The sequence below is a fragment of the Podarcis melisellensis genome (assembly GCF_964234715.1).
Source record: "Podarcis melisellensis genome assembly, chromosome: 16".
Taxonomy (NCBI): domain Eukaryota; kingdom Metazoa; phylum Chordata; class Lepidosauria; order Squamata; family Lacertidae; genus Podarcis; species Podarcis melisellensis.
Genome location: NC_138533.1, coordinates 12668522 through 12694424, shown reverse-complemented (window position 1 = coordinate 12694424; position 25903 = coordinate 12668522). Strand labels below are relative to the sequence as shown.

General features: G+C 46.3%; 1 protein-coding gene across 2 annotated transcripts in view; it reads right to left on the bottom strand.

Annotated features, from left to right (window-relative positions):
- MACROD1 (mono-ADP ribosylhydrolase 1) overlaps positions 1-25903 on the bottom strand; it is a 320217-nt gene that overhangs the window by 20889 nt on the left and 273425 nt on the right. For both annotated transcript variants that reach the window (XM_081891901.1, XM_081891902.1), the window contains exon 5: positions 6291-6407. In XM_081891901.1, coding sequence (XP_081748027.1) covers positions 6291-6407 — 117 coding nt within the window. The remainder of the gene's footprint in view (positions 1-6290; positions 6408-25903) is intronic.

Sequence of the window (25903 nt, the reverse complement as noted above, 5' to 3'; positions counted from 1 at the left end):
ATATCTCCAGACAGGACTGGGAATGGTCCCCCGGAGAGCAGCTGCTGCTTCACGTAGTCAATGCTGAACTAAATAGACCAATGGTTTGACTTGGCACGTTGGTATTTCTTTTTGCTTGCAGTTTGGTTTGTAAGCTGCTAGGCACCACATAAATCAGGGGTCGTCCTGTTTTGATGCCAAATCCCTTGGGGAAAGATGGATGGCAACAGCCAGGAGTTGCAGGACCATGGATAGCTCCAAGGGGACAAATTGCTCCAACAAAGATTGAGAGAGCAGGCATTCTTTCAAGCCCTTGCTTCCAGATTACCTCTCCCAGGCTCCACCCACTTGTAGACAATTTTTGATTCTTAGAGGACTAACTTGAAGACTGGAGTGCCTCCTCACCCCCCAAACCTCCCACCTGGCGAGATCCGTACCACTGAACCAGTGAGGTACTGTGCAGTGCCTTTGGCTCCTTGGGGTAGGGGGAGAAGGTGCCTATGAAGGTGTCCTGGCTCCACATCCCCTAGTGGTATAGGGAGGTTGCTCTGGCAGATCCTGTCTGTCAACCTCAAGCTCGGTGGTCTCCTGATCTCCAGGGGCAGGCCTTGAATCTGGTTCCGGCACTGGAGAATCCACAGCCTCCAACTCAGAGCCTTGATCACTGCTGGACTCTGGGGTCATGACTGGGATAGCAGATGGGGTGCCCTCCAGATATCACTGGACTTCAGCTCCCATCATCCCTGACCCATTGGCCATGATGGTTGGAGCTGATGGGAGTTGGAGTCCAACCACATATGGAAGTCCACAAGTTAACTGCTCCTGCATTGAGTATGATCTCTGCATCCCAGAGGGGTGGGGCTAGATGAGTTCCTTCCAACTCTACATTTCTATGATTCTATTTTTTTCTGCTTCAGTATTATTTCTGCTTCAGTAAAGAGGGATCCACTATGGAAAAAGCCCTCTGGCCTTGGTCACTGCCACCTGTGGCTCATGAGGCTCAGAGCAGGACTTCAGGTGATGACTGGAGGTTGTGTGGAGGAAGATAACAAAGGTCCTTTGACACAGCAGGGACATTTTAAAACACTGCAGGGGGTTGGACTAGATGACCCTCGTGGTCCCTTCCAACTCTACAAGTCTGTCTGTCTGTTTGCCTATCTGCCTGTCTACTTCTTTTCAGCCTTAGGGCCACATGCCAGCAGAGGGGAGGCAAAGGGCAAAGGTTGGTGGAGCAATGAACATAAATATTAGCTTTGTGCAGTAGGGTATTTTTTTACACTCGCTCACACAGCCCTCTCTGTCCTCTATCCAGACAAGCAAAAGGCTTTTTCAGAGTTTAAGGACACATCCCAGTCAGGAAAACACTCTCAGAGAGGGTGCAAAGCAAGGCTGGTGAGGGATGTGACCATGGGTGGGGTAGCCAAGATTTATTGGGGGGGCAGGCTTTATGGGGGGGGGGACCGACTTCACTGTGATGCAATTGGCCACTTAGTTAAGTGTTTTTATTTTATTTTAATTATTTACTTGATGGGGGGGTAGCTGCCCCCCTGGTTAAACCCATGGATGTGACCCAGGTGGAGTTTTTAAGTCCTGGGTAGGGGGCAAGCATATTCACCCCCTGGAGGCTGAGATTCCCCATGCCTGTTTTATATTACAGATTACTGAAATTATTAGAAGAAAAGTCTGAGGTTCTGCAGTAACATTTAGATGTTTTGGTATGACAAATTACTATTTATGAAACTTAACTGTATTTCCCAATCTCCTCTTCCCTCCCCCCCATGGTTGGAAGCAGATGATAGGCTTCCTCGTCCCCCCGTCACATCCTGAAGAGTTAAAAGTGCTTGTGCCTCTGATTAAGCAGGTATGGTAAGTTTTGGCATCACCTGTTTGGTTAAACAGGTAGGGTGGGTTTTTGGTATTAGTTAAAAAACCCTACCAAGTCTGTTTGAGTAGAAATGACAAATGCCTCGCTCAAGCCACTCTCATCTTTCTTTCGAACTGTCACCCGTTAGACTAGGAAAAACATGGCCTCTCCCATCCTTAACCCACTTCGCAGGGCTGCTGTGAGGCCACAATGCTGTTCCAAGGTCTTCAGGCAGGACAATAAATGTCGCCTGCAACCCAAGCGAGGAAAGCGAGGAGCAGCCAGATTCTGTATTCTCCAGAGCCACTCAGCTCTCCAGATGGTGGGGGCCGCATTTGCAAATGGAATGAGGAGAGCCACAGTCAGGCAGAAATCAAACATGCATTTTAAAGCACTTTAATTATCACTCCGGAAATCTCCCCTCCCTATCCCGCTTCAGTTAATGCACACATTACCACAGTTCGAAAGTTACGCTGTTCCTGTGTTAAATGTCAGCACACTCTCTCCAGCTAGAGTGGGAAAAGGCACATGCAAACACACACACACACACTGACTGCCTAGAAAACAGAAGCATATAGCGGGGAGTGGGGAGTGGGGGGGCAGGGAAGGCTCTGTAGGCCGTTCAGCTGAACTTCCTGTGGAAGATTCAGGTCAACAGCCTCCCCAGAAAATGACAGCATCATCTTCTTGGAGGCCTCTAGAGAGGCAGAGCTCACTATCCCTCTACGCTAGGGCTGGGGAATCTGTGGCCCTGCAGACGTTGTTGGGACTCCAACTCCCATCAGCACCAGACAGCATGGCCAATGATCAGGGATGATGGGAGATGGAATCCAGCAACACATGGAAGGACACAGACTCCACACCCCTGGCCAAGGCAATCGGTTTCACTGTTGCATGTTTCCTTCCATTAAGAAGTTGCTCCTGATGTTGAGATGAAATCTACCAACCTGCCACTTGTCAATCAGTTTGAAACCCTGTCCTTTTCTATGGGATAAGCCCCATCTGCGCTATACATTTAAAGCAGTATCATACCACTTTAAATCGCCATGGCTCCCCCAAAGAATCCTGGGAACTGTAGTTTGTTAACAGTGCAAAGAACCGGAAGGAGATCCCTATTCCCCCTGAGAGCTGCAGTTCCCAGAGATACCTGAGCAGAGTTATTGGCTGTTAACCACTCTGAAAATTATAGCTCTGCATAGGGCAGCCATAGGCAAACTCGGCCCTCCAGATGTTTTGGGACTACAACTCCCATCATCCCTAGCTAACAGGACCAGTGGTCAGGGATGATGGGAGTTGTAGTCCCAAAAACATCTGGAGGGCCAAGTTTGCCTATGCCTGGCATAAGGAATAGGAGCCTCCAAATAACTCTTAGGGCACTTAATAAACTACAGTTCCCAGGAATCTTTGTGGAATGATACTGCTTTAAATGTATACTGCAGATAGGGCCACAGCCCTTCAGTTATATAAAGGGTAGGATAAAGTCCCCCTGCCTCCTGGGCAGCCTTTCTCCAGCTAAAAACATATGCAGGGGACTTCCAGACTGTCAATATTTGGGGTGGGATTCAGCCGCACACTAGCAAATTCAGGTTGCACAGTTGAAGTTGGCTTGGTGATCTTGCACAACAACTCCACCAACACCACAAATAAGACCTTTTGTAATAAGGAAAACAGGACAGAAAATGAACTAGAAACTGACAAAGTTTGCACACCAAGTTTCCATACTGGAAGAAGTTAACATATGCACATAGATTTGAGGAGCTATTTGCAGTTCTACACAAGAATGAAGGGTAAAGGGTTAACAACGCACATCAAGAGGAGCAAAAAGGCTAAAAAGCTCTTTAAGCGGCAGGTGCGAAACCAGGGGGCACTTCCAGACTAATCTGGTGTTCCTCCAGATTTGCTTAGGGGGAGATTAGGTGACCTTGATTATTTCGTGAGAATTCATTCTGATTTGTTTGTGGGGAGGTCAAAGCAAGTGTTATCCTATACTTTTCCCATTACTTTCCTTATCGCAAAAAAGTCTGATCATTTTGGGTACCGGGTTTGTGGTGCAAGGCCTCCCAATTAGCTATAACTGCGCAACCTGAATTTTGCCAATATGTGATTGAACCCCACCAGGAAATAACATTGAGGGGTGCAGGTGGCGCTGTGGTCTAAACCACTGAGCCTAGGGCTTGCCGATCAGAAGGTCAGCAGTTCGAATCCCCATGACGGGGTGAGCACCCGTTGTTTGGTCCCAGCTCCTGCCCACCTAGCAGTTCAAAAACATCAAAGTGCAAGTAGATAAATAGGTACCGCTCCGGACATTCAAAGCACATTCGAAATACATTCGTTTCCTAAAAGCATTCTGGGCACTGTAGTTTGTTAAGTGCACCTGGGAATTGTAACTCTATGAGGGGCAAACTACCATGGCCAGAATCCTTTGAAGGAAGGAATGTTCTGAATCTGCTTTAATGTGTACACAGCCTTGGTCTCAGATTGGGGTCAGACCTCTCCCACTTTCAGTGACTTTTAACAAGCCATTGCTTGCACACCTCCAAGTCTGTCTTTGTGACAATAAGATCTAAAAAATTGCTCTTTTAAAGCAAGTTGTTTATTACTATTATTATTATTTATTAAATTTGTATACCGCCCTTCATCCGTAGATCTCAGGTTGGCTGAGGATTCTCAAGATGCTAAATCCTTTGCCCAGTACAAGATTCCCCGCTTGCATGGTGACATTTACATGGAGGTTGCATACAAAAGAGTCGCTGACCTAGACCCTCACCCACCCCAGCAAAAAGTGTCACGCTGCTCCTCCTGCATCTTATCAGCCCTTGTTGAGGAGTGCAAGGTGTGTCTCCCACTCCTTCCCTCCGCTCCTCTAAGTGTCACATTTGCACGTTATTGTTCTCTCAACGCATCCTCTGCTGCCGAATTATCAGTCTGAATGTGTGAGAGCAAAGACTGTGTCCCAGAGCAGCTTTAATTAACAGACTCTACTCCCTCTCAGACAGACAAGTGTATTGGGGGGGTGGAATGTAGGCTGAAGGGAGGCAAATAAGAAGGAAAGGCAGTAGGCGGGGGGAGCAGGTATTTTTAGAGGGGGTGTGGGAAGGCGGAAGGAATGCACATTCAAAGTTGGTTTTGGAGACTAATTCATACCAATAATAATAAGGATTACACCAGGCAATGGGCGGTCATCCATTAGGGCAAATGGCATGTTGCTCCACCAACCACAGCCTGCCCTCAGCCAGTGCCTCCTTAGTCTCAGTATTGCTCCTTGTAGAACTCAGCAGGGAAGGAGATGGGGGCTTTGACTGTCACCGGCTCCAGCTCCCTGGTTTCCACTCGACCAGTCACAACAAGCACCACCTCCCTCTGGCGTGGGGAGCACCATTTTCACTGACTTTGGAGCAGACACACTCACCTGCACCCCAATCCTGTGTTGCATAATTAAGACAGGTGGGGCTGCCTTTGTACACCGATTGGAAGCTTCCATTAGCGCAGAATGTGGCTGCCCAACTATGGCCGGGTTCAAGACATTGGCTGCCTGTATGCTTCCGAGCCCGGTTCAAAGCGCTGGTTTTGACCTGTAAAGCTCTCTACGATTCAGGACCCCAGTATCTTCTGGAATGCCTCTCCTGATATGAACACCACCAGACACTTAGTTCTTCTATAGGGGCCCTTGTCTAGGTCCCCACTGAGGGAGACTCAGAGGGTGGTGACAGGTGAGAGGGGTCTTTTCACTGGTGGCTCCCCATGTATTGAATGCTATTCCTGGAGAGGTTTGCCTGGTGCCTTCCTGACCAGAGTCATAGCTAGGGGAGTGGGCACCGCCCCGGACGCCCAAGCAGCTACGCCGCTGTTCCTGACAGCTTTTCAGTGCCAGGTAAAAATTTACTCCCCCCCCCCAAGCTTTTTATGGATTGAGCAGTTGTTTTTCTGTTAGTGTGTTGCCAAAGCTTTCTGTGTCTGTTATTGGGTATGTGTGCATCTTATTTTTGCATATGTATAAATTTGTTAATGTTTTCTGTGACATTGTTAATGTTATTCACTATTTATATTTACGTTTTAAAATTTTGTTGTAAGTCACTTGGAAACCTCTCAGTAATAAGTGACTAATAAGTTGTTTTGTTTTGTTTTTAGTACGTTTTCTGATCAAACTCATGCTTTCCAGTTAAAAAGGATAAATTATAAGCCACATTTCTTTCTTTCTTATTAAGGACAGATATATGTGTGTGTGTGTGTGTGTGTGTGTGTGTGTGTGTGTGTGTGAATGTTGTTGCTAGTAAACCTACAGAGAAGAAACATTATGTGTACAAAAATAAAACTTTTAAACAAGTTATTTAGTTAAAATATTTCCCAATATTTACTTTACTGTATATTGCATTCTCTCAATCCAATAAGAAATACACAAGCTCAGTTTTTCAATGAAATTTAAAATAACACTAATAGCAACACTTACATTTGGCTGGGAGGCGATATCCACAGCTAATCTTGGCTTTTCCAGTCTCACAGCCACTCAGGGTCCGGCATTCCTCTTTGAGCAAAGGCCCCGCAGCACGATGGATGCAGCCATCCACTAGCAAAGGGATGTAAAAAAACAACAACACCTTGTCAATGTAAGAATCAGACTCGGGCATAAAGATATGGGCAGCACTGTACACACCTTGTATCAGGACAGGAAACTCGTTCATCCCAGCAGTCTTACCTGCCTTGATTGGAAACTGGTCTCTAGCAGAAAGAATTAGTCACATCCAACACCATCTATTCAAAGCACATGTGTACCATTTTAACAGTCTTGCAAAGAATGCTGGGAAATGTAGTTTGTTAAAAGCACTGGGAATTGTAGCTCCGTGAGGAGTCTCCTAACAGCTCTTAGATTTGCTTAACAAACTACACTTCCCAGAATTCTTTGGGCGAAGCCATGACTGTCAAAGTGATATACAGCTGCTTTAAATGGATGGTGTGGATGTTCAGCCTTTCTCATTGCCTGTTAACGCCATCCTTCCGAACACCACTCCCATCTTTTAAACTAGATCGAACCTGGGACTTCCTGCATGTAAATCAGATGTTCTGCCACTAAAATATGGCTTCTTCCCTGCAAAACACTCCTGTGAAATCTCTGTTCTGACCAAAATAGTAACTGCAGTTTCCAAATATTGCTCCTACCAAGATTCCTTTCAACTGCTCCTTTCCTGTAGTGCATTTTCCTCGACTTGGGTCACATCCACATCAGAGACTTAAAGCACATTGCTTCCCCCAAAGAATTCTGGGAACTGTAGTATGTTAAGGGTGCTGGGAAATGTACCATTGCTGGGAATCACAAATGCAAAGAGTGCTGCTGCAGTCAAACCCTCCTTGTGGACTTCCCACTGAGACATCTGGCTGGCCACTGAGCTAATAGGAAACTAGACTAGATGGGCCTGCAGGGCTCTGCTTATTCTCTTACTACACAGACCCTCCATGTCAAGAGGCAGTATACCTCAGAATACAACTTGCTGAAGTCAAACAATGGGGAAGGGCCATTGCCTTTTACACCTGGCTTTGTGAGCTTCCCAGAGATTGGTTGTTTGTGGAAAGAGGATGCTGGACCTGATGGATCGTTAGCCTTCTCCAGCAATTTTTAGGTTATAAGGATTTTGGTGGGGGGAGAGAAGGAGAGCGTGGCTGGGTGTTCCAAGGCCTAAAGGGGATGGGTGATTTGCTGTCCACTCTTGAGTACATTAGAGAGAAGCATTGATCAGGAGGGTCCATTATTAGCTCATTCACAGTCCATCTCCTAATCCATAAAACAATATTTTATCAGCTGTACTCCAAGGGGAGTCGATAAAAACCACAGAGGCAATGGCCAATTTTTTGATCGTACAAAGCTGTCCCCTCCCCCAACCCCCGTTAGCCTGGCTCTCTATGTGGGCGCAAATGGGAGGAAGAGATATCAATACACACATTGACTATAGGAATCAGACAAGTGTAGCCAGGTAAGTAACCCAGTGTGATGGGCGGCAGGGGATATACCCAGCATGTGTGTTGTAACGGTTAATGTGTCAGGTTAGGGCTTGGGAGACCAGAGTTCAAATCCTCACTCAGCTATGAAGCTCACTGGACGACCTTAGATCAATCGCTGCCTCTCAGCCAAACAGGGTTGTTGTGAGGATAAAATGGAGGAGGGGAATTATGTATGCCACCGTGAGCTAATTGATGGAAAGATGGGATATAAATGTAATACTACTACTAACTTCTGAAAAGAGAGACTGGATGCCTGGTCTAAGGGGGTTGGCTGGATTACACCAGCACTCAACACACATTTGTTGCAAGCCCCATTTGTCTTTGCTGCTTTTTTCAGATGGTAGGCTCCTCCATGTGGCCTGTTTACTGATATTTCCCCCAGATTCGCTTGCACTAAGCTTCCATGGAGGTTATGTGATGCCCAGCTCTTTATTGAACATTTATTTTGATTTGTTTGTGCATTCGCTCTGATTTGTCTTCCTGTCCATCAGTGGTTATCCTACACTTTCCAGTGCATTTCTCTATTGCTTTCCAAACTGTTAGAAGTCAGTGGATTGTTTTTAAGTGGATTTGTTGCTGTAGGGCAACACAGCACTTTAATCCACCTCAATTGTGCAAATCTAAATTTCCTGCACATGACTGAATCCCTCCTGCAAAACAGTGACAGTCTAGAGTCAACCTGTACGTCAACTAGGGTTGCTAAACCTATTTTTCCAAACGCCATAACCCCTGCCCAGCCCTACACACAAAGTTTCAAACCCCAGAGCAGACCCAGCAGCAAACCAAACTAGCTGTTATTTCCCCATCTGAAGAAGCAGAATGGGTATAAATTCAATAGATACCTGTCCACCGAGCAATAATGCAGGCGGATTATTTCATATGCCCCAACTGCCCCTAACGGGGACAGTCACTGTTTTCTGGGACTTGACCTTGGTAAACTCCAGCCCCTGTGTAGTTGTCACTGCTTTTGCTTTTGGGGAATGTTTGCATTTTGGGGTTCAGGTGTCACCATTTCCCACCTCCCTCCCACCAGTAAAATCTCAGAGTGGAGAAGCATCATGTCCTTGGTGCTTCTGCACCTTAATGCAGTTGCTGAGGTGTATTTTGAAATGTTGATAACCCACTGTTGTTCAGCTCTGATTATCCTAGCACATTCTTAACCGCCCTCTTGGCTTCTAAACTGGCGGAAGACGAGCTGCTGCAGAAGGAATGGACACAGGAAGAAAACAGGTGAAGCAGAACCTTCCAAAATGTACAAGGCTGAGCGTGCGGCTGGTGGCATGTGTGTGCGCACAGACTCAGGGAATCTCTCCGGGCAGAGACGCATAAGATTATGTATGCAAGGTGTGAAGAAAGTGGAGAGTGAGAAGTTTTTGTCTCATAATGCTAGAACTCCGAATGGTGAATGTTTCAGGACAGAGAAAATAAACTGACTTCATCACACAGTGCACAGCTTAACGGTGGAACTCCCTGCCACAAAATGGCTACTAGCCATTATGGCTACTAGCCGTAATGGCTCTTCTTATGTTCTTCACCTTCTTAGGTATGAGGATTGCAGTGTTACAAGCTAGTCTCTGTTCTTACCTGTGAATTTTTCAAGAGTCCACTATTTATGCCTATTATGTAGGGGGATGACCAGGGGTGGGGAGACGAGGACTAGGGGCAGCTAGAGGGTATTGCTGTGACCAATGCGCATTGGTGCCAGTTCTGCAGCTTGAAATGGAACTGATGGGGTGAGAGGAGACAAGGATGCTTTCAAGCCCAACTGTCCTGACGCTCCCAATAATGGTGGGAGGAAGGCGGTGTGTGTGTGCGCTTGTTGGCATCTGGGCTATTTCTGGCAGCGTACAAAGCAGGGGGCCTCCGGGGAGGCGCCTGTCATCTCCGTTCACCACAAAGGAGATTGTGCCCAAGGTTAGCAGCTCCCCCCCATCTCTCTCTCTCCCCGCCACCCCCCGCCACTCCAACTCCCGTTCTTCCAAGCTTATTCTTGTGCTGTGTTTGACAGGCCTGAGGCCTGAGGCCTATACAGCGGGGAACCCAGGCAGCAGCCAAGCAGAAATTCCCACACTTAATACAGCCTTGCCTACCCTCAGCAACCATAAGCCCCTTCCCCTTGCCAGCTCTGGATCGAGACAACCTGGAAGGCTCTATGTGTAGCTAATCCCCACAATTATAATTGCAGAGGAGGATTTTGACTGGCCCAGCCAAAATCTCCTTCTGCTGGCCAGTTGTCATAACACAAGGATGTAAAACCCAGGTGTGATGGGGGGGGAGAGAGAGAGTATTTGTGTGTGTCTGTGTGCATGTGATTTTCCTGCTCTCTATATGGTGCATTTTTATTTTAGAGGAAGGAAGGAAGGAAGGAAGGAAGGAAGGAAGGAAGGAAGGAAGGAAGGAGCCGGTCACCTTCAGAGAGGGCACTCTACACATGCTCAATAACACTGTCTTGAAAAGACATTTTGAAAGGCAAGATACTTTTTCAAGAGGTTCACTCTTAAAACCCTTCAAATAAAATATATTAGTTCTACTCAATGAAAGGCACCATGCATGTGCTCAGAGCCACCTGAACAAATCTCAGGCTCTATTTCCAAGTAAAATTTTTAATGTATCCTGCATGTATGGGTGATGACTGCATATGTCTGTTTCGCCAGGTGCACATAGGGTCTGTTCTCAAGTTTGCCATAGGCACATAGATATAGCTCTGTACCCTCCTCTCTTCCTAGACCATGACAGCACTTGCCTGCATGCCTCCTCTCAGCAGTGGAGGAACGCATATGGTTGCCTAGCAACTGCATCTGAGAGACTCTGGGCCTACCTGGACCAGGGATGGAGCTCTGATGGCTAAAGGGTCCCTCATCTGGGACAAATGCTCCATTCATTATGCCCCCCCCCAGCAAGGAAGATGCACCCCCTCTGTCTCCCCTGTAGTCACTTGATGGACTGCTCTCTCTTCCCTCCCCCTGGCCTGCCCTCAGTCCTTGAATCAGCTGTTTTTCCGCCCCGACACCCAGCTTGTTAATGCGAATGAGTTTTGCCATCACGCATGGTTCCCCATCTCTTCCGCGCGCTGATACTCCCACACAGAGATGCTCTGAGATGGAGACCAAAAGTGACATATTTCAAGGAGACCCAGAGAGGGCAGAGCATAAGGGGGGTGGGGGATGGCGCCAGTCAAGAGGGTCCCAACTTAAAGGAAGCAAGAAGACAGAGGTTAGAAAGTGGGACATCCAGGTCATCTTAGTACCAGTGGAACCCTTCAGCCATTTCCATTACAGAGACCCACATCTGATGAGTTGTATTAGTTTATGTTGACTAAATCTGTATAAATTTGCATATGAGGAAAGAGGGAGGAGTATATCTTGACCGAAAAGCTTACCGGTTGTAGCCAACTAAGTTCTACTCAGTTCTAGACCCACTGAAATAGACCCACTGAAATAGATGAACTTAACTTAAAGGTAAAGGGACCCCTGACCATTAGGTCCAGTCATGGCCGACTGTGGGGTTGCGGCGCTCATCTCGGTTTATTGGCCGAGGGAGCCGGCGTACAGATTCCGGGTCATGTGGCCAGCATGACGAAGCCACTTCTGGCAAACCAGAGCAGCGCACGGAAACGCCGTTTACCTTCCTGCCAGTGCGATACCTATTGATCTACTTGCACTTTGAGGTGCTTTCGAACTGCTAGGTTGGCAGGGACTGAGCAACGGGAGCTCACCCCGTCGTGGGGATTCAAACCGCCAACCATCTGATCGGCAAGTCCTAGGCTCTGTGGTTTAACCCACAGCACCACCTGCGTCCCTGAACTTAACTTAGTCCCGCCTATTAACTTCAATGGGTCTACTCTGAGTGGGACTAGCACTGTATATAACCCATGCTTCCTTTGTGTTTAGATGATGCACAAACAGATTGTGGGGGGCACTGCCGTTAGAAGAGGCCCCCCTCCCCATATTATCACACACAGGAGGGAATGCCTTTTTTAAGGCAGCCTTTACCAGTTGTGATTTGTATTAATATTGATTTTTAAAAAATGAAAGAAACCCAAATACGTTAAAAAGCTGCCCCCTGATTAATTAGGGCCACCTTTTTAGTTGATCAGAATGTTTTTGACTGACTAAGCATTGGATCCCTTGTTATTACTAGTGATTTGTACAGAACATTTAGGAGACGTGACAACCCAACTCTTATTCCCCTCCTATCAATACTTGATTTCTAGCCACTGGCATTCCCATTTTATAGATGAGGTCCTGAGGCTGAGAGAGGGAACCAGCATGGACTGTTGCACTGGACTCACAGAGACTCTTGAGTGATGTGGGGGACTGCCGTGGGGTCCAAAGGCAACGGAGGGGGTTGGTGGGGGCAGAATAAATGAACATGCACATCAGTGGGGCATCAATAGCTCTCCCATACCCTCTTCTGAAAAAAATATGGAATGCCCCTGCAAATGCACTAGGAGGCGCTGCAGTGCAGAGAGTGAGGAAAACAGGACAAGCGCTCCTCTCCCCGAACCCCGAACCCCAACCTCATTCATGGCTCCCCTGAACAGGGTGAGCCCCATCCCATTGTCCAGAGAAGGGCTTGCCGCCTCCGCTGGTCCTCACCGCAGGCACCCTGAGTGCTTCTTCTGGGCTGTTTGGAGCAGGGTGCATGTGTTTTTCCTGCCCGCCTGCTGTCTGTGCTGTGCATAGGTATCTCATAAGGTGCTTTTCATAATCTGTCCTTTGGCATCCCTACATACGTGTGTTGCACATTCTTGGCGGGGGCGCAGCCTATGTGTGTTGTGGGGTGTGCTGGTGAGAACCACATGCATTTGTTTCCCCGATCAGGCTGTGTAGTGCGGTTGCGGCATGTGGCTGTCTGACTGGTAACCAGCAGAGCATGTGGCGGGCGTCCCTGGGGTGTGCAGTGTGTGCCGATTGGCCACCATGCTGTCCTTTGCCAGGGATGTCATCTGCACCCTGTCCCTTGTTTGTTAGATTGAGCTGCTTCTGCACACACATGCAAAGGGTGTTTGGGAACCCTCCTCTGTGTGTCAAGAGGTGGGCCCTGTTCCTGTGACAATGCCAGCTGAACTGGCTCTCTGTGTCTGGCTGGCTTCTGTTCTCTCTGCCAGGTGGGAGCCAATTCATTTCACATTTGCCCTTCTCAAGGGCTCCTGGACAGGTTTGGATGTGGCATGCTTTAGACCAAGTTAACTTAGTAAAGGTAAAGGGACCTCTGACCATTAGGTCAAGTCGTGGCCGACTCTGGGGTTGCGGTGCTCATCTCGCTTTATTGGCCAAGGGAGCCAGCGTACATCTTCCGGGTCATGTGGCCAGCATGACTAAGCCGCTTCTGACGAACCAGAGCAGTGCATGGAAACACCATTTACCTTCCCGCCGGAGCAGTACCTATTTATCTACTTGCACTTTGACGTGCTTTCGAACTGCTAGGTTGGCAGGAAAGTTAACTTAGGCCAGAGTAATTTATGGTGCTTTCCCATAGTTAGGATTGCTATGCCCATTAGGTCCATTAATTTCAATGGGTCTACTCTGAGTAAAAGTTGAACACCACTGTATGTGCAAAGATGCATATGTTAGGGAGAAATGTCCTTAAAATGCATATTATTGAAGATTACATACAAAAAAAATTATATGATGAGAAATTGCTTGCAGGGGGGAAGTGTATGTTAGTCAAAACTGCATACAAAAATGTGCTTCTCAGGAGTAATGCTAAAATGCTGATGAATTTTCATGAGGATTAAAAATAAATAAATCAGTAATTGCTGCAGAAATGCAGAAAACTAAATTTCAGACTGGAAAAATAAGAAACTTCAAGAACCAAAGTTGCCAGATTTGCCCAGCCCTAGAAGTCACCAACATGTTATAAGCCCCACCCTGCCGCGAGCAGGATCAGCCCCTCCCAATCCCTCTTTTCCTTCCCCAAAGATCAGCTTTATGCAATCCAGAGCAGTCACAGTTAGAGAACAGATGTCTCACAGAAGGTCTTTGCAGAGCAAACAGCACCAGATGCCTTTAATAAGAGGACCAAGCCACACCACCGAGAGGGGTGTGTGCGTGTGAGGAGGGGATGAGTGTGTGCGCCCCCCCCACCAGCAGCAATTCAGCAACCACTCTTGGTGCCTTTTTATTTTTATTTCTTTTTCTTTCTTTTTTATTAGACTCATAAAAACCAAATGGAAGAATTGAACATAATATTTACAAAAGGGAAATATAATTTACAGGAGTGTTGAAACCAGTCATGAAACTTTTCACCATGACACAATGAGCCGTGACTAAAAGCATCCAATAGATTCAGCTTTGGAGATGCAGAGGTTTGTGGGCTTTGGGTATGTGGGGCAGGAGAGGGAAGCAGGGGAGAGACACCACATGATTCAACTGTTGAATTTCCTCCCCATAATGAAACTAGACCCCTTTCATATGGCAATCTAAACTGGCTAAGGAAAATATACATACATGGAAAACCCGGGATTCCTTCCCAGCCCATGATATGGCAATCAGACCCAAAGCATAAACGTAATCCATAAATCCCAAAAGATTTTTAATTGGTGAGGGGGTAAACCCCACTGAACACAATGAGACCTCCTTAAAAAATAATATGTATGTGAAAGATTTCACTCTTATGCTCCCATGTTCTGGGAGAGGGCGGGGGGGGGCAGCCACCTTACATAAAATGCCTTAGCTCTCTGATAGTGTTCCCACTTGTTTTCCTGATTGGCATTTCTTATCCCTCTTCCATACAAACACACAAAAGGCCTAGTTCCGGCATCCATCGCAGCCCATCCTAAACAAGCCTGATGAAAGCAACCAGTTCTTCTCCCCCTCCCGCCAGCTGCCCTTCCTGTGTGTAGGCCTCTAATCCCCCCTCAAGGGCAAATCAATGGGATCGCTCCGTAATCCACTTTCCCCGAGATCTCCTTACATAAAGAAGGGGGTGGGCGCCCGCCAGGCCCATCTGTCAGGTCTGAGAATTATCCCCTCAGATCTCATCAGGGCCCGTTTCATTCCTCTTTCCCCACTGGCTGCTGGGCATCTCTGAGGCCTTGTAGCTCAAGGAGGAGGAGCGGCGGCCGGCTGTCATGACACGCGGCCAGGATCAGGGTTCTTGAACCAAGCCTTCAACCCCCAAGTGGAAAAATCCTCCCAGCAGGTGGTTTCGCCTCTTGGCGTCAAAAAGCACTTTATCCCGGTGTTTGTGGCAATGGGCTGATGTTTCCTGCATGGATGATGCCCAGGGGTGGGAAACAGACAAGAGCTTTCCCCCTCAAAGCCTTGAAGGTGGGATGGAATCGTGGGCTACATTCACACCATACGTTTAAACCACTGGAGTGCCTCTTTAAACAGTCATGGCTTCCCCCAAAGAATTCTGGGTGCTGTGGTTTGTTAAGGTTCCTGAGAGTTAAGAGACTCCTCTATTCTCCTCCTGGAGCTACAAATCTTAGAGTTGTTCAGCAATCAATCCCTCTTTACTGGGAACTGTAGAAATCGTGTTGGACAAAGACGTGGGAGACTAGGGTTCGTATCCCTACATAGCCATGAACTGACTAGCTGAGCTTGGGCCAGTCACTGCCTCTCTCAACCTAACCTGCCTCACAGGGTTCTTGTACGGATTAAATGATGAGGGGGAGAACAATGTAAGCCACCTTACACTCCTTGGAGAAAAAGGTGGGATATAAATGCAACAAACAAACAAGCAAACAACATTCTCCTAATATACACCTGTTTGTATGCAATGTTGCCTAACAGACCAATATTTGCAAAACAATTTCCCCATATAACACATTTTTGAAATATATATATATGAATTTTTACACACACTTAGTCTAGTACATGCCTTTTTGTTTACATTCTCTGGCTGGAGAATTGCATTGCAAAAGTTGGAGAAGCATGAATGTGTTTTAGGTCGTGTATAGATTCAGAAAGTGTGGATTAAGTACAGTAAGGTAAAGGTAAAGGTACCCCTGCCCGTACGGGCCAGTGGTGTCCGACTCTGGGGTTGCGCGCCCATCTCGCTTAAGAGGCCGGGGGCCAGCGCTGTCCGAAGACACTTCCGGGTCACGTGGCCAGCGTGACAAGCTGCATCTAGCGAGCCAGTGCAGCACATGGAAACGCCGTTTACCTTCCCGCTAGTAAGCGTCCCTATTTATCTACTTGCACCTGGGGGTGCTTTCGAACTGCTAGGTTGGCAGGCGCTGGGACCGAGCAGCGGGAGCACACCCCGCCGCAGGGATTCGAACCGCCGACCTGACGATCGGCAAGTCCTAGTCGCAAGTCCTAGGCCCACAGCGCCACCCGCGTCCCTCATTAGGTACAGTAGGTGCGCTTTAAATAAGAACTGAATTGAATTCCCCCCCCCCCCATGCTCCAGTCTGTGACAGCTTCTGGCACATCAGCCTCCCCAAAGCTGCTTTCAGCTCTGGTTATACCCAGGTTTTCATGGAAGAAGGTGCCACCGCATTCAACAAGACTTTGGGGCTTCGGACAACAACAAACAAGGGCATGCCATCTTGCACCTTCAGTAAACATTTTGGCAGATGATCAGTTCCAAAGCATATGTACTAAAATGTGCAATAATAATAATAATAATAGTAATAGTAGTAATAACAAAACCTTTTAAAACTGCAAGGTACAGTTGCAGTGTATATTTTGCTTTGACCCTTTCCTTCCTGCCTTCCCATCCTCCTCACCAGAACGCTAATTATACAGATCAAAGCCTGCGTGTTAAGCATGGCCATTCCCCAATGAGGCTCACAAGTTTGTATCTCCTAATAGCCACATATAGGCTGGAGGCAAAAGCAGTTAGCAGTAGTCTCTAGGTAAGGGCTGGAGTGAGGCGGGGGGGGGGGGGAGAGGATGGAGAACGAGAACGGCAGCAGCAACTGATGGTTAGGCCCATCTGCGGCAAAGGCAGTTGCTAATCAGCCCACCAAGACAGCCTCCTTTTTTCCTAGGCATTAATTAAGTCTCGGAGGCTTCATTCATCCACCATGCAGCCTCAGCGCAGATCTAGGGCACAGTCAATAAAGCTCTCCCAGCTACAATGAGCAAGGATGGAAGTTTCAATGGAGCTGAAAGAGTTAGCAAAGGGTTTGTGCTAATGCAACCCCATATTTCTCGAAAGCATAATTCTACACCCCTCCTGACCAACCTGGCGCTCTCCAGATGTTTTGGACTACAACTTCCATCAGCCCCACCAATCCTGGCCACTGGTCAGGGATGATGGGAGTTATAGTCCCAAACAGATGGAAGTCACCAAGTTGGGGAAGGCTTCCAGGAGATAGCTGTTTACCTGGCATTCTGGCTTTTGAGGCTACTGGATGTATGTTTGCAATCACAATGGCTAGAAAGCGGAAGTTCTCACCCTGCATTTTTACAAAATTGTGGAAATCAACATTTTGCATACTTTTTAGTGAACATGTAAACCAGGGCTGGGAAGCCTTTAGCCCATAGGCCTCATTAGGAAAATGTTAAATTTGGCCCACAAAGGCATTTCTGGCAAACCATGCCCTCCTGTCAATCACCTGATATCATTATGATGTCATGCAAAAACTGGAAAGGGGCTCCCGTTTGGAAACGGACTTCTAAATAATGCCACTGATCAGTGGAGAGACATCTGCTTTTGAAGTCTGTTTCCAAGCAGTTCATGTTGAAACCTCTTCCAAAGGTGAGCTCCTTTTAAGTTGTTACCTGATGCCATAATGATGTCAGGTGATTGACAGGAAGTTGGCCTGTGGTGGGGCTGTGGTGGGGCTGGAGGAAAGCGGAATCTGACTCACTGGCTGGATCCGGTTCCCCACCCCTGACCTAATCATAGCACACACCCAACAGATTTAAGCTGTACCCCACAGCATCTTACCAGTATATTAGCTAGTCCCATTTTACTTGATGTATAAGAATACACTGTGGAGCAGGGCTGGATGGATCTGTCAGTTATGGTTCTCTCAGTTTCTTATGTTTACAAGCATAAATTTGGTTCTCCACATTTCTTCAGCAATTTTCCTTTTTAAAAAAAGTTCATCAAAACTCGTCAGTATTCTAATGTGAATTTTTCCTAATAAATAATTTTCTATGCAATGTTGCCGATTGTACACAATTTTGTAAGGCCATTCCCATAATATTTTCGCTAATATGTGCATTTTGATGCACACTTTATCCTAGTACATGCATTGCAAAATTCAGAGAACTGCAAATTTTGAAGACTCGGCAAGTCTTAGTTTGCATATTATTTTGGAAATTATGGATTTGGTAGGTTCACTTTAAATTTGAATTTACTTGAGCTTCTCCCCTATTCCTAGCATAGGAACCAACTCCTAGGGGCCAAGGACCCTTCAGCCCCGGCAATAAAGTATTTGAGGGCGCCGTGGGTCCCCAAAGTTAATGGGCATTGCCATAATAATAATAATAATAATAATAATAATAATAATAATAATAATTTATTATTTATACCCCGCCCATCTGGCTGGGCCTCCCCAGCCACTCTGGGCGGCTTCCGTAAAAACCAAAAATACAGTAAAATATCACACGTTAAAAACTTCCCTGGATAGGGCTGCCTTAAGATGTCTTCTGAATGTCAGGTAGTTGTTTATCGCTTTGAGATCTGCTGGAAGGGCGTTCCACAGGGCGGGCGCCACTACTGAGAAGGCCCTCTGCCTGGTTCCCTGTAGCTTTGCTTCTCGCAATGAGGGAACCGCCAGAAGGCCCTCGGCGCTGGACCTCAGCGTCCGGGCAGAATGATGGGGGTGGAGACGCTCCTTCAGGTATACTGGTATATTCAAATGGTGTTTGTGTGCCGCATCATGTGACTGGCTATGCAGGGCAGCGCCCCTCCCATATTTTATTGAAGTTGACACCGCTGATCACTAGTTCACAGTTCACTCTCTTGGGAATAAATGTGAACCTAAGTCCCCACTTCTGAAATCCAATAGCCTCATTGCCTTGTACCACACTCACTGTGCCACGCTTCCTCCACCTTGAGAAAATAAAACAAACTGATAAGCTATGCTCTTCGAAGCAGGAAAAGATGTACACAGGTGTGCAGCCTCCAAACAACCACTTTAAAAGAAGAAAATTAAAATGGAATTCCAGGTTTTTAATATGGCAAAGGGGGAATGCTGTCCTCCATCTCTAACCATAGCATAGTGATGTCACCAGCTGTCACTAACTGCATCACATGAGCAATTAAAAAGCCAGCTTTCAAAAGCATTACTGGCATGCAATATTTTCAGTGGCGTTAAAAGAAATAAAACTGAGAAGTGTGCACATTTTAATTCATATTTGGCACAGGAAAATTTTGAAACGTAAGATTTTGCTGCAATGACGTTTCTTATGCAGTGAAAACAGATGCCCAACAATATGGAACTTGGGGAACACGGTATTTTCTGGTTGGAATTGGATCACTCCCCCTACTGGAAAGAAGTTTTCCTGCAACAGGAGTCAAGCCATTTCTGTTCACCCCGGAGCCACAGTGGAGAGGCATGAATTATATACAAGTCCCAGGTTACATAAGCAAGCTAAATAATAGATAATAAATAATAGTTAATAAATAATAGATCAGGCTGAGGCTTACATAATGCTCTGTGTGACACAAAGGGAAAGGAAAAAGAAGGTGAGTTGGGAAGGAAAAGTGGTTTCTCAGGCTATCGGAGTGGTGGGCACTTTTAGGGGGTACTGATACACAGACATGAGTGTGGGACATTAGAGATGGGGAGTGGGCAAAAGTGCACCAATGCCTTTGCAAATACATGGAGAGGGTCACCGCCTAGTGTGCTGGTCCTTGCATCTGAGCATGTCTTTTCTCAGAATAAAGGTTCCTTTAAAAAGGGGGGACGACAAACTAGTGTGTGAGAGAAGTGGGCAGAGATAGTTCCCCCAGATAACCTGTCTACTGAGCATTCATCCTGATTTGCTTCCACAAAGCTTATGCAGAGGTTAGACTATAGTAGTACCTCGGGTTACAGATGCTTCAGGTTACAGACTCCGCTCACCCAGAAATAGTACCTTGGGTTAAGAACTTTGCTTCAGGATGAGAACAGAAATCGTGCTCCAGAGGCCCCATTAGCTAAAGTGGTACCTCAGGTTAAGAACAGTTTCAGGTTAAGAATGGACCTCCAGATGTTGGAATGAAGTTATATGGCTTTAGCAGAAATGTTAAAAGGAATTAAGTACAAATAGATTGTTAATGCATTAAAGGGAAAAATAAGGTTAGAATATGTTAAGATAAATTACAGGACAGAAAACAGAGGAAGATGGAAAGGAATTGCTGAAACAGTTAACTGAAGTGGAATACAAAAAGGGAGGTGTGAGGAGGTCGCTGAAACAAGTGAATGAAAGATAAGATTTTGAAATTATCGGATGTGTTTTTAATTGTTTTGTTTTGTTTTGTTAATTCAATGCTTTATGTGGTGTTTTTGTTTTTGTGATGCATCGTATTGTCTTGTTTAATTGTTTTCCCCCCTTCTTTTTGTAATCTTCAAACTGTTAATAAATATTATTTAAAAAAAAGAAAGAATGGACCTCCAGAACGAATTAAGTTCTTAACCCAAGGTACCACAGTATATCCAGCCTTTACTGAACATTAGTTCTGTTTTGCTTCCGGGGTGGTTATATGGCGATGAGCATTCATCCTGCATTTATCCTGATTTGCAAGTGGCGTGGTTATGCATCTCCCTTGTAGTCCTTCATTCATCCCACACTTCTCAGGACACTTCCCCGCCACCTTCCTAACTGCACAGGAGTCTGCTTCTTTCTTGAAGGTGGATTTGCTGCGCCAGGATAACAAGAGTACATTAATCCAATTTAATTGTGCGCACCTAAATTTCCCAGTGTGCCTTGAATCCCTCCTTCCTGCAAAATACTGACAGGCTGACAGGCTGTGCAAAACACTTTTCTGTCCTCTCTCCCATTACAGCAGAGCAAGGGATCACCTGATCAAATGGACTGACAGTAAATCCAAGACAGACCAAGAGAGAATCCTTCTCTTCAAAATGCATAATTAAATGTGTGGAATTGGCTGTCACAGGAGGAAGGTCCCCTGTCTTGGATGATATTAAAAAAGCGAGACCAGACAAATTCCCGGAGGAGGACTAGGAGAAGTCCATCAATAACTTCACTCAAAAAGGCCACAAGTAATTCTTTATATTCGGAGAGAGTCCATAGAGAAAGGGTGGAGGTAGAACACAGCCATCAGGTTTAGGAGCCATTGATAGCCTTAACCATCCATGAATTTGTCTAAACTTCTTTCAAAGCCGCCCAAATCCGTTATTAGGGGGCAAAAGCCCCACTCTTCAAATCCTCAAAGCTTCAGGGTTTCAAAATTTACCATGCGCCACTAAAGCAGCAACATCTAGTTTGTAACAGACGGAGACCATTGTTTGGGCTCGCTAGCTAGGCTTATCTGTGAAGGGAAGCACCAGTATTAGGCACACAAATTCAGAACATGTGCGCAGGTGAGAAAAAACGCCTACAGTACCTATTAAACAGGTTGACTCGGAAGGGCCTGCCAACACAATCCCAGGAAGCAGGCTAGGGCAGCTGTTTATGGGATGTGGCCTTGAGGGGCTTGCCTTACACATCCCAGGACAAGTCAGGGCCTCACTGGGGTTGGGGAGGGGGGGATCTCTTTGGTGCAAGAAGCTGTCTCCCTGGCACCCCTTTCCCCGGCTGATCCCTGCTTGCACCAGCTTTGCATTCACACTTCTGCAAAGCCCTCCGCAAAATCAATTTCAAAGTGCAAATTGACTCTTTGCTACAACACAAATCTGGTGTCAGGGATGAGGCAAGGGAGGGGGGGCAAGAAGGGTGTGTGTGTGTGCACGCGCGCATGCGCATGGGCGGCTGTGGGTAAAAGAGAGTTACAGAATGCAAATATATGTTGGGGATCATTTAGCCAGGGTCAGACTGGGAGACAGGAGAGCTCTCTTCAGATATCTGAAGGGCTGTCAGGCAGGAAATGGAGCAGATGAGTTATCTGTTGCTCCAGAGGGCACAACTGGAAATCAATGGGTAGAAATTACAAACAAGGAGATTTTGGCAAAAACGTTAGGAGAAACTTCCTAATGGTTTGAGCAATTTAACAGTGGAACAGAATACCTCAGGAGGAGGGAATAGGGGAGGAAATTCAGTTCAGTGCATTTGAAGGGAGGGGCAGAGTTACCTAATTTGCACTTTCTGAAGCAACATGCAAATTTGCAAACACATGCAAGCATGCAAAACACAGCCGTCCTTTGAAATTTGCACGTCTCTAAATTTTGCAACGCAGTTCTCCAGTCAAAAAATGCATATACACAAGAAACGTCTGCATATAAATGTATATATGAGTAAAAATTAACCTACCAAAAATGCATTGTATTGGGAGAAATTGCTTTTCAAAAAGAGGATATATTAGGCAAAGTTGCATAAAGAAAAGGGTGTATTAGGAGAAATTTGAAATAAAATGCTGAAGAATTTTCATTAAGACATTTTTTGTGTGGAGAACAGAGCTTAAGATTGCAAAAATGAGAAAATTAGAGAAACAAAAACTCTCATTTTTGCCCACCCCTGCTTTGGAGGTGATGGTGGCAGCAGCACTTCTTTGCTGAAGGTATCTTGGACAGCCATTTGTCAGGGATTTTTCAGTTTCAGCCTGCATAGTTAGGTGCTGCACCGAGAAGCAGATTGGATGAGAGGAACTCTGAAGTACCTTCCACCTCTATGATCTCAAGAGGTGGAGCACCCAAATAGCAACCCCCTCTTTAGTAATCAACATCCACCGGGAATTTGCCCTTAGCAAGCCTCTTTCAAATGATCCAAACACCGGAGACAGACAACTGTTTTTAAGATGTTTGAGAGGCATGCGGTGTGTCTACACAGATTTATTTTCAAAAATGTTGAGGAGGTTTTTGAAGCAATACTCCAGCAATATTATGGTGCAAAATTTGGAGAAGTGTGGATCTTAAAAGAAAGCTACATTTTGGTTCGCTTTCTTTCTTTCTTTCTTTTGAGGGGGGACCACAAATGAGGCAAGTCCACTTGAACCAAACCAGGATTCCTTACTCTGAATACCAGTTGCTTGGGGACACAAGTCAGAGGAGAGTGGCTGTTGCACTCAGGTCCCTGCTTCTAGGTCATGGGTAGGCAACCTAAGGCCCGGGGGCCAGATCCGGCCCAATCGCCTTCTAAATCCAGCCTTTGGACGGTCCAGGAATCAGCATGTTTTTACATGAGTAGAATGTGTGCTTTTATTTAAAATGCATCTCTGGGTTATTTATGGGGCATAGGAATTCGTTCGTTCCTCCCCCCCCAAAAAAAAATATAGTCCGGCCCCGCACAAGGTCTGAGGGACAGTGGACCAGCCCCCTGCTGAAAAAGTTTGCTGACCCCTGTTCTAGGCTCCCCAAAGGCACCTGATTGTCCACTGTGAGAACAGGATCCTGGACTAGAGGAGCCATTGGCTTAATCCATCAGGGTTCTTCTTTCATTCACTAAATCTCTGATAATAACTCTTATTGTTATATGGTATGATTCTACGGTATGAGAGCCATGCACAGACATGATTCCAACCAGGAACCTCCTGGTTCCTGTAGGATTTGAATATCACTTGTAGTTTAATGGTGAATTTTGGACACAACAGGGAGGTAAAAGATTTGGATTATCATAAAAGATGCAGGAGGAAATGACTAACAATAGGACCCACAGGGAGGAGGGACGTCCAAGAGATCCCTTGGAATCTTGTTTTTATGTTGTATGTTGGATATGTGACTGCAAAATTTTAATCCGAAAAACCAAATAAATAAATTTATATATTAAAAAAAGAAACCTCCTGGTTCCTAGCTCACTCTCATGTCGCACAATCCTACATGTGTCTACTCAGACGTTAAATCCCACTACAGTCATGGAGTCTCACACCCAGGTAAGTGTGCACAGAACTTCAACTTATTCTGTGTTTTTGATACGTTTCCTTTTTTAAACATTGGTTTTTCCCCAATTCCAGCTTTTAAAAACCGCTTCTCTTATGTCTCTGCCTCACCTCCAAAAGTCCTGCGCCCCTTCCCGCATATAATTTCTCCACTTCCATCCCACGCCCTTCCACAGCTAGCTCAACCCAGCCTAGTTAGGGGCTTGTTATCTCGGCCACAGCTTAATTAAAGCTTGTTTATCTGCAGTTTCTGCTTAGTCCCTCAGGAGACAGGAAGGAAAGGCTGGGGCGCCCTGGGGAATCAGAGGACCTACAAAACAACCCTGCGCTCTACAACCTGAGAGGAAGGCTTTGCTTTCCAGCTCAGATGCTTCTCTATTACCTTATTTCCCATCCCATACCCTTTTAAAATATGGCTGATTTGGGGGGGGGGGAATTATTGGGTTATTGCTTTTATTTGTATTTAATATACTGTGATCCTTTTACAGTGGTGCCTCGCAAGACGAAATTAATTCGTTCCGCAAGTCTTTTCGTCTTGCGAGTTTTTCGTCTTGCGAAGCACGGTTTCCCATAGGAATGCATTAAAAATCAATTAATGCGTTCCTATGGAAACCGCCTTCAGACCAGGTCCGGGGACAGTCTGTCCCCCACCTCTTCTGAAGGCCGGTGGGGGGGGCGAAAGTCTTTGCTCCCCCCCCCGCCTGCCTTCCCGGGAGAGCGGAGAAGCAGCGCTGCCTTCCCGCTCTCCCGGGAAGGCAGGCAGGGGGGACAAAGACTTTTGCCCCCCGCCCGCCTTCGGAAGAGGTCCTGGACCTCTTCTGAAGGCTGGCGGGGGGCAAAAGTCTTTGCTCCCCCCCGCCTGCCTTCAAAAGCCATCCGGGATAGCGGGAAGCGCTTCCCTGCTATCCCGGACTGCTTTTAAAATGCTGGCGGTGGGGAGCAAAGCCTTTCGGCCCCCGCCGGTCTTCCTGGACCTCTTCTGAAGGCCGGAGGGGGGGGGAAAGGCTTTGCTCCCCACCGCCAGCATTTAAAAGAGGTCCCCGGAGATTTCCCTATGGGCTTTCTTCTTGTGAAGCAAGCCCATAGGGAAATTCGTTTTGCGAAGCGCCTCCAAAACGGAAAACCCTTTCGTCTAGCGGGTTTTTCGTCTTGCGAGGCGTTCGTCTTGTGGGGCACCACTGTATGTGAACCGCCCTGAGACCTCTGGGTATAGGGCAGTATATAAATTCTAATAATAATAATAATATTAATAATCCATATCAGTTTCATATGTGTTTGTTGATAAGTATTTTCCATTCCATTTCCACAGTCATTTGTGATTTTTTTAAAGTACAAAACTTCGTATTTAATAAACAAGAAATGGGTATATGTTTGATATCTGCAGTGCACAACAGGTTTACATTAAAAGGCATGGCAGTAGGTCCATGGGGAGGGTGGGAAAAGCTAGCTGCACATGCTCACTCTGTACATGCTCAGTGGCATCCTTCTTTCCCCGGAGCTGCTAAGGGCCTGTGTGCCCTAAGGGCAGGCAGAAGCCAAGGAGCTCAGGCAAAGAAGCACAATGACTATCAGCTCTCAGTTGGCCAGTGAGACTCTGTAAGTCTTCGTTTTATAAAATGCATTTGTTTTAGCGTTTCAAAGTCGCAAACTGCCTTGGGTGCCCTCAGCAGAAAAGCTATATATCTGTCTTCTGTCTGGTACTTGATTTACTCTTTGGTGCTGGGTTTTAGTTGCTGAATTTGATTGTACCGCTGTCACGTTTTCTTTATCCTGCTTTTGCATTTAATTTACTGCACATCACCCAGAGAAACGAGGCGGCTAGTAAATATAAATAATAAATAAACAGGCATGCGCTCTGCAGCCGCACTCTGGGCACTCCCCAGAGCTAATAGATTAACGCAAGCACACACCCCGCCCAAGCCTACCCACTTCTCAGTCATAAAGGAATTTTAAAACACCCTCATAGTCTGGAAGTCTCCGGCGGGAGCAATTTTAATAAAAACCTGTTTTAACAATCTGTTCCAGAGATATTTAGGGTCCCTGTAATATTCATGAAGGGGAGATTAAATATTGAAATTTATGCCGATAATAAAAAAATTAAACAAATGAAGAAGCGGGAGAGGCAGGGTGTGAAGACTTGCACGTCAGTTTATGCTAAAGAAGCACATTGGCATGCTTGGT